At 31.5% G+C, this 11,975-nt stretch overlaps 1 protein-coding gene across 9 annotated transcripts in view; it reads right to left on the bottom strand.

Moving 5' to 3' along the window:
* LOC132914258 (myocyte-specific enhancer factor 2) overlaps window positions 1-11,975 on the bottom strand; it is an 80,072-nt gene that overhangs the window by 12,460 nt on the left and 55,637 nt on the right. For 6 of the 9 annotated variants that reach the window (XM_060973214.1, XM_060973217.1, XM_060973220.1 and 3 more), the window contains 6 exons: window positions 8,725-8,841; window positions 7,732-7,935; window positions 3,910-4,068; window positions 1,750-1,885; window positions 1,253-1,509; window positions 586-770 (listed from right to left, as the gene is read on the bottom strand). In XM_060973214.1, coding sequence (XP_060829197.1) covers window positions 586-770; window positions 1,253-1,509; window positions 1,750-1,885; window positions 3,910-4,068; window positions 7,732-7,935; window positions 8,725-8,778 — 995 coding nt within the window. In that variant the 5' untranslated portion in view covers window positions 8,779-8,841. The remainder of the gene's footprint in view (window positions 1-585; window positions 771-1,252; window positions 1,510-1,749; window positions 1,886-3,909; window positions 4,069-7,731; window positions 7,936-8,724; window positions 8,842-11,975) is intronic. The other 3 variants (XM_060973223.1, XM_060973221.1, XM_060973224.1) reach the window with 3 other exon arrangements.

Raw genomic sequence — 11,975 nt, 5'->3', positions numbered from 1 at the left:
TAAATAAAGCTCATTGTCACTTCATAGATGAACCGTTATGTGGATTTAGCATTTAATAAGCTTGAGTACCTAAAGTAATTAATTGATAAAATATTTTTGTTCAAGATCCTTGTTTCTTTTAGTCCCAAAGGATTTGAGATAAACTGATATGAAGATAGTTTTAAAACTTTGAAAATTTGACTGCCGAAAAAGAATTTTAAATCTCAATGAAAAATGATACGATTCACTAGCATGCTACAAACAACTATCCAAATAAGAAAAAAAACTATAAACCTCCAGTGGACGTTGTTTGATATTTTTATCATCAACTTAGATAAATATAGAAGATCTGTTGTTAGAACGAGTACCGTCGTTGCAAGCACGATTAAACTTTACAAATAATCTTTAATCTTTTCTTGAATAAGCGTTTATACAATATTTTGCGTTGTAAGCTTGTTTCTAAATATATTTTCGTTTGTAGAAAGGATGACGTACACGTAAATGAACAAAATGTAATTAGAGACTCTTAAAACGTTTTGAATGATAGATTATACCAACTGGACATATAGTTTCCTTTCACAAGAATAATTATGAAATATGATTTACCTGATGCTGGACATGGTGGCTGCCGAATACATTGATAAGTCATCAACGTACCTCTGATGAGACCATGCTAAGCTTCCTAAGTCTGAGGAATAATCCGTTGGTCCAAAACTAGAATATCCAGCTGGAACTGATGGTGTTTGCAGTGCTACTACTGGTGTGTTCAATGTGGATTGTGCATGGCCACTCTGTATATCAGAAACACGAAACAAAAGATCAATTAGAATGAAATATTCTGCAATTACATAAGGGTACTTTTCATGTATCTATATATTACTATCCATAGTGTGTGAAATTGCACACAATTACACGCAGTTAGACTACTAGATCACTAGGAAATTGCTATAAAATATCTTAAATTATATTTAAATACTAAAATATAATGATTTTAAATTTGTGAATTATACACTGTAAAATTAACAAAAATTTAGAATTTGAATTTTCATGATTTCTTTCAAATGAGAATCGAAATTCAAGATTAAGAAAAATAAAGATTTCTAAAATTTCATTACAAAAAGTTAATAACAAAAAATATCCAATGTAATGATGAAAAACATAAAGTATATAAAAATATCATTAAAGTATAACTCAATTTCCTAAATTTGAAATAAAATTTTTAACTGAATGCACTGAATAAAATGCATTGAAATCAAGCACAGTGCGTACTAACATCGTAACTAGTGTCTTCGGAGAGAGGTTGCGTAAGGGGTGTTGGAATAACTACTCGAAGATTAGTCCTGTGAGGATGAGGCGGCGGTGGAGGAGGCGGAGGTTGTGGTGAATGCCTAGACGGATTACTGCCTTTGTTTGCACTGCCTCCTCCGACTCCTAGTGCCGGCGAAGGTCCTGGACTAGGTGAACCTCCTAGTGGTGATGCCGATGGTGGGTAACCATTACTCATTTCCAACATCCCTCCTGGTGGATATACTGTAGAAAAACAACAAAATTAAGTTTTATCGTTTTAGTAACTAATATAGGAATTAACTTATTAAAATTATTATTAATATGTTGCACTAATAAAAATTGCAAAAGCTGAAATCCTTATTTGCTGAATAACTGAATTATTAATTATTTAGATACTTTTCTTACAAAATTCTTTTCTTTCCATCAGAAATCTACTAATATTTTTGCAGATCAATATCTAAAATTTAAGAATCGATTATATACCTGAATCTGTTTCAGAAGACGACGGTCTTGGAGAAATGCTGGTATGCGCCATTTGGGGACTAGATCCAAGTAGAGATTCGCCGTAACTATTCACTGGTACGGATACGGGTAGAGTGTAATTCGATTGTCCCATTGCCTGAAATCGCAGTAAATCACGACGACATTATTAATACAATGTTCACCAATGGTAGACTTCAAGAGAATTGGCAAATTCTGATAAGGTCTTCGTTTCGAGATTACGTCTTCATTATCCCCTTGCCCATTTCTGCTAGATAAAATTCAATAGTCAAAATAAAAAAAAAATATATATATACATATAAAACACCCGATCAAACAAAATAAATGCAAAAGCAAATTTATCTCCATTCTGTGTATAAATAAAATAAATTACAAAGAATTCCTACAAAAAATTAAAACATAGAGTCATACCTTTATATTTACATAAATTGTGATATTGAAATTTTCAGGAATATATATTTTTCCAAATTGTACAAAAATAATTCCTATAAAAAGATTGAAAAAAGAAAATATAAAAAAGAAAGGATAATACTTTGTATTTATATATTTAATGTTATACATGTGATTAAAAATTCGTAATTATAAATTTTGAGATATACATTATCCAAATTATAAAAAGATAATACATATAAAAAATGTCTAAAAAAAGAAGAAGGAAAGAAAGAACACCTCAACCACATTTTTACATTTAAGTCAAATACTCTAAACGAGACTCAAACTTTTCAGTTATACGATATTCAAGGTTTCTCAAATTCTGAAGAAGACAACCAGCCTCTATTGCTTACTCTGCTTGCCAAAATAATTATGAATGCCGCATTAATCACTACCAGATGAAGCTTGATACAATGTACACAGTAAGTCTGACAAACGAAACGAAAAACAGATTAACAACTAACCAGAGATTATAATACCCTGGTTTTAAATGTCTGCCAATATCATGGTTTAGAGGTATAAGCTTGGCTGTTTTGTAAACTTACGGGCTCACGTTGCGATAATAAATTAAACGGTGCGAATTAAATCGAACCGTCACTGACAAATTGCTTGATGGCGGATTGTTAAAACCTAATAAATGTAACCAGGAGGACTAACGAATTGCTTCGAGTCATGTGAAAACTCCGAGCCAGAGGTTCCCAAAGTGAAACACCAGAAGGAACAGGCGGCCATTGTAAGCTTCCAGCTACTATACGTTTTCAAACTGATAACGAAGAACAGCACGCTATTAGATGTTGATAGTAAATTTATTATGGGAAGTTTGGTGATTACTTAACGAATTTTTCTTCCTTCAAATTATCGTTAAGACCGATCAGATTTCAGAAAGACTAAGTTATATAGATAAAAATTATATTTATAATGATGTAAAGATGATTTTCTCTTTTATCGTAAATTATAATATTCAGACATATCGATTATATCTTTGAAAAATATTTACTGTCATTTTACTAGTTTCAAACAATTTTTTAATAAAGAATTTCTCAGATTATAAAGAAGAATCGATAGAATTTCAAGTTATAGTCTAATATTTAATATAGTTTTTGAAAATATACAGAAGAAAGGAAAACCTGTAGAATCTCAAATACAGAAACAACAGAAATGTCAATAATCCCATCCCAGTTTCAATCACTCGTAATACTCAGCAACACAATCTCTGACCTTCAGCACTATCCGTTTCTACAAATATCAAACCCATTAAGAGCAATGTACACCTAAAAATTCCAACTTGGTATATGATACGATTTAGAAAAATAACAATTTCTCTCAATATACATACATATATAAAATTTCTTGCAATATATAAGGATTCAAGAATTTCTCCATATACAAAAGAGAAAAGATGCTAGAGTTTCAAATATCCCAAAAACATCGATTACCGATCCCAATAACCTCAAATCACCAAAAATACCAAACCCCAAGTTCTACACAATTAAACTACAAAAACACTAAAAACTCTGAATAATTTCATACGCCTAAAATGCCTAAGATCGACAATACCTATCACCGAGGAACCGTCGTTGCGGGACATCCACGCAATTTTTCCAGCCGTCCCAGGTATTCTCCTGGCCCGGGACTTTTTCTCTTTCTCCCTGTCTGTCCTCTCGACGTCAGTCGGCCGTCGAACAACACCGAACGACGACCTCCACTTACCCGAGTGCCGTTATGTTGGTGCCTCTGCATCATCAGTTGGAACTCCTCGTCGATCTTCGTGTATTTGGCTTCGGTGCGCGGAGTGAGATTGTACTCGATCGCGTCAGGCTCCGGACTTTCCGGGGACATGGCGCCCTTATGTTCCTTCTTGTTGAGTGCCTGCAAGTGTCAGCAGACAGGTTCACGTGACCACACCGCCCGAGGGCACTCAACCTTCGCATGCACGTTAATTTAAACGCCTAGCGTCACACACATACACATACGTATACACACAGTCGACTAATCTCTCTAGTTATTTTTCCTTCTCTCTGCTCTTATGTACGTAGCTTTGGTGTATTGGTTATTCGTGTGTGTACTTTTACTATTTGCATGGTAAGTGAGGTTACGTATGCGTTTATGGGTGTGTACGAGAGAGAAAAGGAGAGAAGATATCGCGTGTCACGCGACACGATGGTCGACGATGGATTCGTGTGAAGGATCCATGAACGACCCTGACCATTATTATGCTCGAAACAATTGGGGGACTGGGTTATGGGGCCGATGTGGGGAATGGGCTAGTCGATACTTAAGGGTTGCGATTCTTTTTAACGTCGGTATTGTATCGAATAACATCGAGCATTATATTAAATATTCTATAGCGTTTATTAACTTTTATTAGTTTTATTTAACTTTCCTTCTTTTCATAAAGAAGTTTAAATGAGAGATTTGGTTCCAAATTCAAATTGCACATCTCTTTTGTAAAATACTTTTCTTTCGGTACATATTACGGATTTCAAGTACATATTAACCTTTTTTAAGAAATTAAGGAAGCTAGGAAATAATAAATTAAGGCTGTTCACGTATCTCTATGGAATATTTCAAATCTTTTTAGGGATTAATAAATTGACGGTTAGCAGAACTAGAAAAAAAGGTTCTCCCAACTGTTTCAAGCATAATGAATTATAAAATTCCTGTAAAAGAATGTTGAACATGTATAACAAGTTTGGTGTACGTAAAAGACAGCCTGCAACCTGTCTGGTCTTCTTTTCGACTCACCATACCAATTTAAATATTGCAACGAGATTTAATGTATTATTTATATTGGCACGATTATTCCCTTCCGATCGATTGGATATATCTTTTCTAGTAACTTCCATCGCTGATATACTTGAAAGTTTAACAATAAGAGAAACATGTCTTCATGCGTATACAGAGTGATCCATAAAAATTCACTAATTATGCTACATTTTACATAATTCAAATACTTGTTTTAATACTTGTAAACCAAATACTCATTATTATATTAAGATTATAACACTATGTACATGGACTATAAAATACTACAAAAACAAAAAAAAATATAACTTTTTACATCACAAACAAATATATTCCAATTACTCCAAGTAATAAAATAAACCTGGGGAAGTACTAAAAAAAGAGTACATAAGAAATATCAATATACTCTTTGTACCACCACCGGAGAAATAACCTTAATATCCGTAATCATACGAAAGCCAAAGACAGGCAAAAGAAGTGTCCTCAAAATGAAAGTTTCTTGTACGTTGCTTATTCCATCCAGTCATCTGTCTTTCGTTGATGCACGTTTTTTTTCTCAAGCAACATCAAGCGAGACACGCAACGAAACCAGGGGTGGTCAGTCGCCTCTACTAATGGACCACCCTGTATAACACCGGTGAAAAAGAAGGCGCGCAGGAAGCAGAGCTTGTAGCAGCGCCGCGCATGTAGATTTGCCGCATGCCCATGTTGTAATTTCGATGATCGACAAACTTGAAAAAGTTAATAACCAATGATGATACGCGAGAGTATCGAGCGTCGTGCAATTTTTCCCTGTGAAATCTCTCATTTACTGGTATATCAGCGATACCTCGAGTTACAAGATATGCTCGCCTTCCGGCTGATCCAGACACGACGACTTGTCGCGTCGGCAGGGCGGGGTTATTTGAAAAATATCACCGGTTCAGTGCCGTACGAAATTCATGGTTCTTGAAAAATTCAATAATAATAATTTTTTTACCAACGACGAAGCGTATTCAGAATTCTGGAAATTTTGAAACTGATGAAAAGTTACGTTGTAACATTTATTTAACACTTTCAACTATTTGCAAGTTTCAATTTCACTGAATATATTTTTGTTATTGGGAAGTTGAAAGTAAAACTTGAAAGTAAAATTCTGAATTCCCTTTAGAATCTCAGAATTAATATTTGCTAGAGAATTTTAAATCCACTGAAAGTGCTACGTAACATACAATATTGCAAATTCTTCAATACCGTCTCTAAAAATTGTTTAACGTTATTAAACGTTCTGTGAAATATACATTTTCTCATAAGAAATATATAAGAAATAATTCTGAATAGTAATTTTACTATAATGGAAAAAGTGTGGTATCTTAAATATTAGTCCTTGAAAAATAAAGAGTTTATATCGATTGAAGAACTCATTTTTAAATTATCCTACGTCCAATTTACATAAATATAGCGTAATCTTCTTGTTTTCTTCTGTATAGTTAGAACATACACATTCCTCCTAAACTATGTTTTCTGTATCAACATATTAATGAAAGAAATCATATACTGTAGATAGCTGTAAGAAAAAGACCCGTTGATAAGATGTTTTGGCTATTATAAGAAAAGATAAAAGAGCAAATAATATTTACAGAGTATAGAATCCCCAAGATAATTATTATTACGGCCACATAATTATACTGTATGTAAATAATGATTTTTATTGGTCAAGGGTAGCTTTAAGATCTTTTTCTTGCAAAACGTCTTCCAGTTTGTTCAACAGGATTGGCTAAACGATTTGAACGCTGCACAGTATCTTCTGGAACAGTCTAATCGGCCTTGGAGATGCAGAGACGCGCTTCAAACATACTCCGACATTATTTACATGAATGTGAGGCAAGTCTTTCGGAAACAATACTCATTCAGATTTGAAACACGTTCATCTTAATCTCGAAGAAACGTTTCCATTATTTAAAATAAAGAATCATACTGCAGGGCAATTTTAAAGAATAATCGTGAGAGACATAACCTCTGTTTTTGAACAGAACTAGGTTATAACAGGTTTATATTCATTGAAAATATAGTAAACATGAGTTCTTCAATATTTTAGAGTACTAGACTATAGTTACTATGGAAATTATAATTTCATACTGGGCATACTGTATTCTAAAATTCTTTTGCACAATAATTCATCAACTAATTATATTAAGGAATTGATATGTTACTATTCATAGATTGTAGACTTCCTTTTTACAAGAATTTTGTACAAGAAATAGGATAATAGTTTTTAGTTAATAAAATTTACTTTTATAGTTTCATTTTATTATCAATTCTTCTAGTTTTATGTAAACGAATTCGTTAACACTAGAACTACCAACTTGTAATTTTTACTTAAATATATTGTATACAGAAGATTATAGGCAGAGAGATATTATGAAAATAAATAATAATCATGTTCTGTCTTAATAAAACTTAACATTAATTTTGTTAAAAATCCTTACAAAAATTTGATAGATTGATAGTTCCAATATTAGTAACTTGTAAAAAAGTATATTTTCCATAAAAGATACTACCAACAATAAACTTTCTAATTCTCTAATAAATCAACATTTTAAAATGTTATTATGAAAATTTAATTTACAGAATTTACCCAGAGTATGGAAATCCCATTGCCTTAAACAATTCTATTCACCAAACAAAATTCTCTAGATAATAGCTATCCTTTTTTCTATCATTCCATCATCTACTCATTCCCTAGATGGTGGACATTCGGAAATGTTGTTGGGCAGCTTGAAAATTACCAAGGAGAAATCGGCTCACCTCGATGATATTCTTGTTGGTGAGGGACTCATGGGGTTCGTTGTACTCGGTGTACTTGAGAAGAACCTTGTCCATGTCGGTGCTCGCATACTGATACAGCTTGTTACTCGAACTGAAGATAATCAGGGCGATCTCGCAGTCGCATAGTACCGACAGCTCATATGCCTTCTTCATTACCCCAAACTTCCTTTTGTTGAATGTCACCTGTTGGAGAATCATCAGGAATCAATCACCTTCACCATTTGCCTTTACCATTCTAAATTATTCGTTAATCAGTAATACAAGCTGATGGAAGCGATATGATCGTTATCTGTCATACATTAGCGTTTTTCATTGCTACTATTTACTTTCACGTTGATGATAAACGTTAAATATCGTGATAACAGTATCGTAACAAGATTATTATTTATATGATATTGTGGATAGTATATGTTATCTTTAATATTTTTTAAATATAATATTCGTGTTACATTATATCCAATCTCACATTATATTTATTTAATACAATAGAAATGGTATTTTCATATTTAAGGATAATTCTCTATATTTTAAGTTTTAAATTTAATGTATTCGTAATATCACTATGTAAATATTAATATTGTCATAACATCATTGATGATATAATAATAACTAGTAACTTGCGTGAATGGAGTTCTGTTTTGAGTAGTTGGCAACACATGATGATACAATGAATGAATGTAACGCAATAGCGGATATTTTCTATGAAGTACTTGTAGCTTCTAGTACTCGTACAGTTAGCGTAGAAAACACTATTTAGAATACAAAACAATGCTTTGTGTAGATCGGCACCGTGTTATTCATTTAGTATTTATGCTTATAGAGGTTACAAAACAAATGTTGTATTAGAAAAAGAAATTGTGCCAGAAAAATTTATAAAAATCACAGAAAATAAAAAATTTGTCTACGTAATTTATTTAACTTTCTTTTTCTTTTTATGAAATTCGGTTTTCTTTTAATATAAACTTGTAGTACCTGACGATTCCGTTCGTCCGTGATGCGCGAAATTTGAATCTTCTTCCGACCCATTTTTGAACGGCGTTGTGGAGATGGGACAGACCTTCGGAACCAGTGGATGGAATATTAAGAACACTGAAACAGAAGGAATCCCCTTATTTTATTTATATTCCTTACAAAAGATTGAAACATTAATCATATTAATAGCTGCTAATCTTATTACATTAACCAATAACTAAATGAATATTTTATTGATGTTTAAAATATTATTCAAATTGATGTTATTTAAGAATTATTTAAGTAATTTAAGTGTAACTAAAATTTCAAACATTAAATAATTTTCTTTTAAACAAGAAAGTAAATATAATACATTCCTTATGAATCTAGGTTATATTCATAAGATATAAAAGAATCACTTTCCTATTATATCGTATATTTTGAAGTAAAAAAAGATTTATATAATCTTTTGATTAAACATACTTCTTAAAATAATCTTTATTTCTGTAACTCCTGCTATATGATACTTTTTAGTTAATTTGCTATTATCCCGCTATAATCTTCAAGTTAACTGCTCGTTCTACTTGATGGTATTACTTTTTTTAATATAATATTTTAATTCTGAAGAGATTTCACCTTCAATATAAAATAGAAATTAGATATAAAATATTAATAACAATTTCTTTATATTCATCAGCAAGTTAGGAAATTATGATTGAGTCAAAAATAACTCGGAGCAAATAGCAGGGCTAATAAATCAAATTACAAAAATATATATATATATAATTCACTAGTAGTAGACTATTACAAGTAGACTATCCGAATTTCCAAACAACCTATGAAACCACTCAATAAAAGGAATCACATCTTTATAAACGAGAGAGGATGATAAAACATAACACGAAATAAAAATTCAAGAGGTAAATTTAAGTTTTGACGTTCTAACCATCGCCATGATGAAATTCAAGTTTGAAACGGCGGCAACTTTTGAACGATGAACAAAAGGGACGTGATTTAACTGACGTTTTGAAAACAAAAAGCGCGCGCGTACCCATAGAAAACTAGAATGTAAAAGGCTTATATATCGCATGCAGTTCGAAACGTGCGCGACAGAACTGGACCATGCGTTTCAAGTCTAATGGTGAAACGTGTATAAAGCACGTGTCGCGTTCGTGTATCGATTAATGTCGTCCGAAGAACCAGTCAACTAACTTCGATGACACATTAAATTCGACGGAAAATAGCGGACATGTCTCGTTCGTGTTTCCTCTATTGAAGCTCACTGAAGTTACATTATCTTTCGACTAACCTCACTTTCGATTATCGTTCTGTTACTCGGCGGTAACATTACGCGGGAATTTTGAATGATTTTATCAACAAGAGTCTTTTTTTAAAAATTAAAACAGCTTTTGTGAGATGTTGGTTATTAGTAACATAAATGAAATCAAATGGAAGAAAACAATTAGATTGTGAAGAATTTGGTATCTTTTTTTCTTACGAACATGAATTCTCTTCCACAAATTCTATATTAGGTTAGTTTGGAGTGTATAGTAATTTTTGTTTCGAGGTAAACAGTATCAATAAATATAACATATTTTAAACCAAAAATGTTTTAAAAAAGCAAGTTATCACTTGAATTAATACACTTTCTTGTAATTGTGCAAGATTTATAACCTTATTACGTAAAACACGACCTAATATTTATGCAATAATACTTCGATTTTCATTATTTCACTTAACCAACAAATTCTTATTAATTAATAGAATTACAAATTTATAACAAAATTTTAAAACTGGCTGGAAATAATTTCGATTTCATCTCGTCATGAAAATTACTGTCTGATTTTATGTAAATATCGCTGTTGGGTCATCGATGATACACGTGACGATGAACGTGTTGAAAACATCGAAACTCTGTATAACGTTAAACCGCATTGTTTGTGAATGTCTCTTCGCGGATGGGACGCAGAATTCTATTGAAATGTGGATATCTCTATCGTTTGAATACATTACAAATCTAGGGATGAGCTGATTCATTTGTCCATTAGTAATCGTGACTAAATCCAGATTCTCGTTAATTCATTATTATCCAACGTATTGATCGATGATGAATTATTTGATTCATGTCTATAGTTCAATTAAAACTTTTCCAATGTATACATATATGACTAAATAAATAAGCATAAATATTTATGGAGTTCTTTTCCCGTATTAAGTAAAACCATTCGCTTGACTTATGTAAATCAAGCAACAAATACGTAACAGTAGGATTATTTGTTCTATTCTTATATAATTATTATATTAATTACTCTACTTTTAGATGATTACACATTTTTACGATATGTCGATAATGTAGTTAATAGTTTCATCACTCTGATGATAAAGAATACAAAAAAGAAGTCAAACGAAATTACAGTTTTATAATTATATCATCTTGTACTATATTTTCTACAAGATCTCATTTCTTCGTTTTATATATTCATAGAAAATAATAACTAATCGTTTAAAGAAGCAACAAGTAACATTTCGAAATGACATTTGTATAAGGATACGTAATTAGAATTCCGAGCGAAAACAGAGGCAAGATCAATCAATTGATTTAACGCAATGTTTTATCGATCGTAGAACAACAAAGTTGTAATTAACTTGCGGTTTTGATATTACAAGAATGGCGCTGATAAGGAATGATGCAAGATAAAACGAAACATTTCTCTCTTGTTTTCCTGTTACTGATGCGAAGATGGTAGTTACCAGTAATGAATCAATTTTCGCTTAATCCGATCGAGTTAACACATTCGATACTCGCTACAAAAGGCTATTATATAGGATCTTACAATGTGTTTTTACGTAAAACTCACTAAAAACGATAAATCGAATACGTATACGTTTATAATGACGCATGAGATCCTGTTAAAAATATTATAATAACTTTTTGAGATAGTAAATTATAACTTAATTTCAATGTTCTTTTTAGGTTATGGCAAAGCTCTAAATTCGATTTCAAAAAATGTATAAAACAGTTATATGAAATTAGAACATAGAATTATATAGAAAAGGAGACAGAGAGAAAAGTTGAAATAAGATATGTTTGTTAAAAACATATTTGGCTTTCTAATTATTATTTCTGTATTATAGGTTAGTATTTCTTTTAATATTATATTCATTTCAATTTTTAGGAATCGCATTATAAAAATAAGAAAATTACATTTGTAAAAATAAAATGGAATTTTTCATCCTTTTGATATTAATTTATCTAACCTAAAACTAACAAT

This window comes from Bombus pascuorum, chromosome 14 (genome assembly GCF_905332965.1).
Source record: "Bombus pascuorum chromosome 14, iyBomPasc1.1, whole genome shotgun sequence".
NCBI classification, from domain to species: domain Eukaryota; kingdom Metazoa; phylum Arthropoda; class Insecta; order Hymenoptera; family Apidae; genus Bombus; species Bombus pascuorum.
This window is presented reverse-complemented; position numbering and strand designations above follow the sequence as displayed.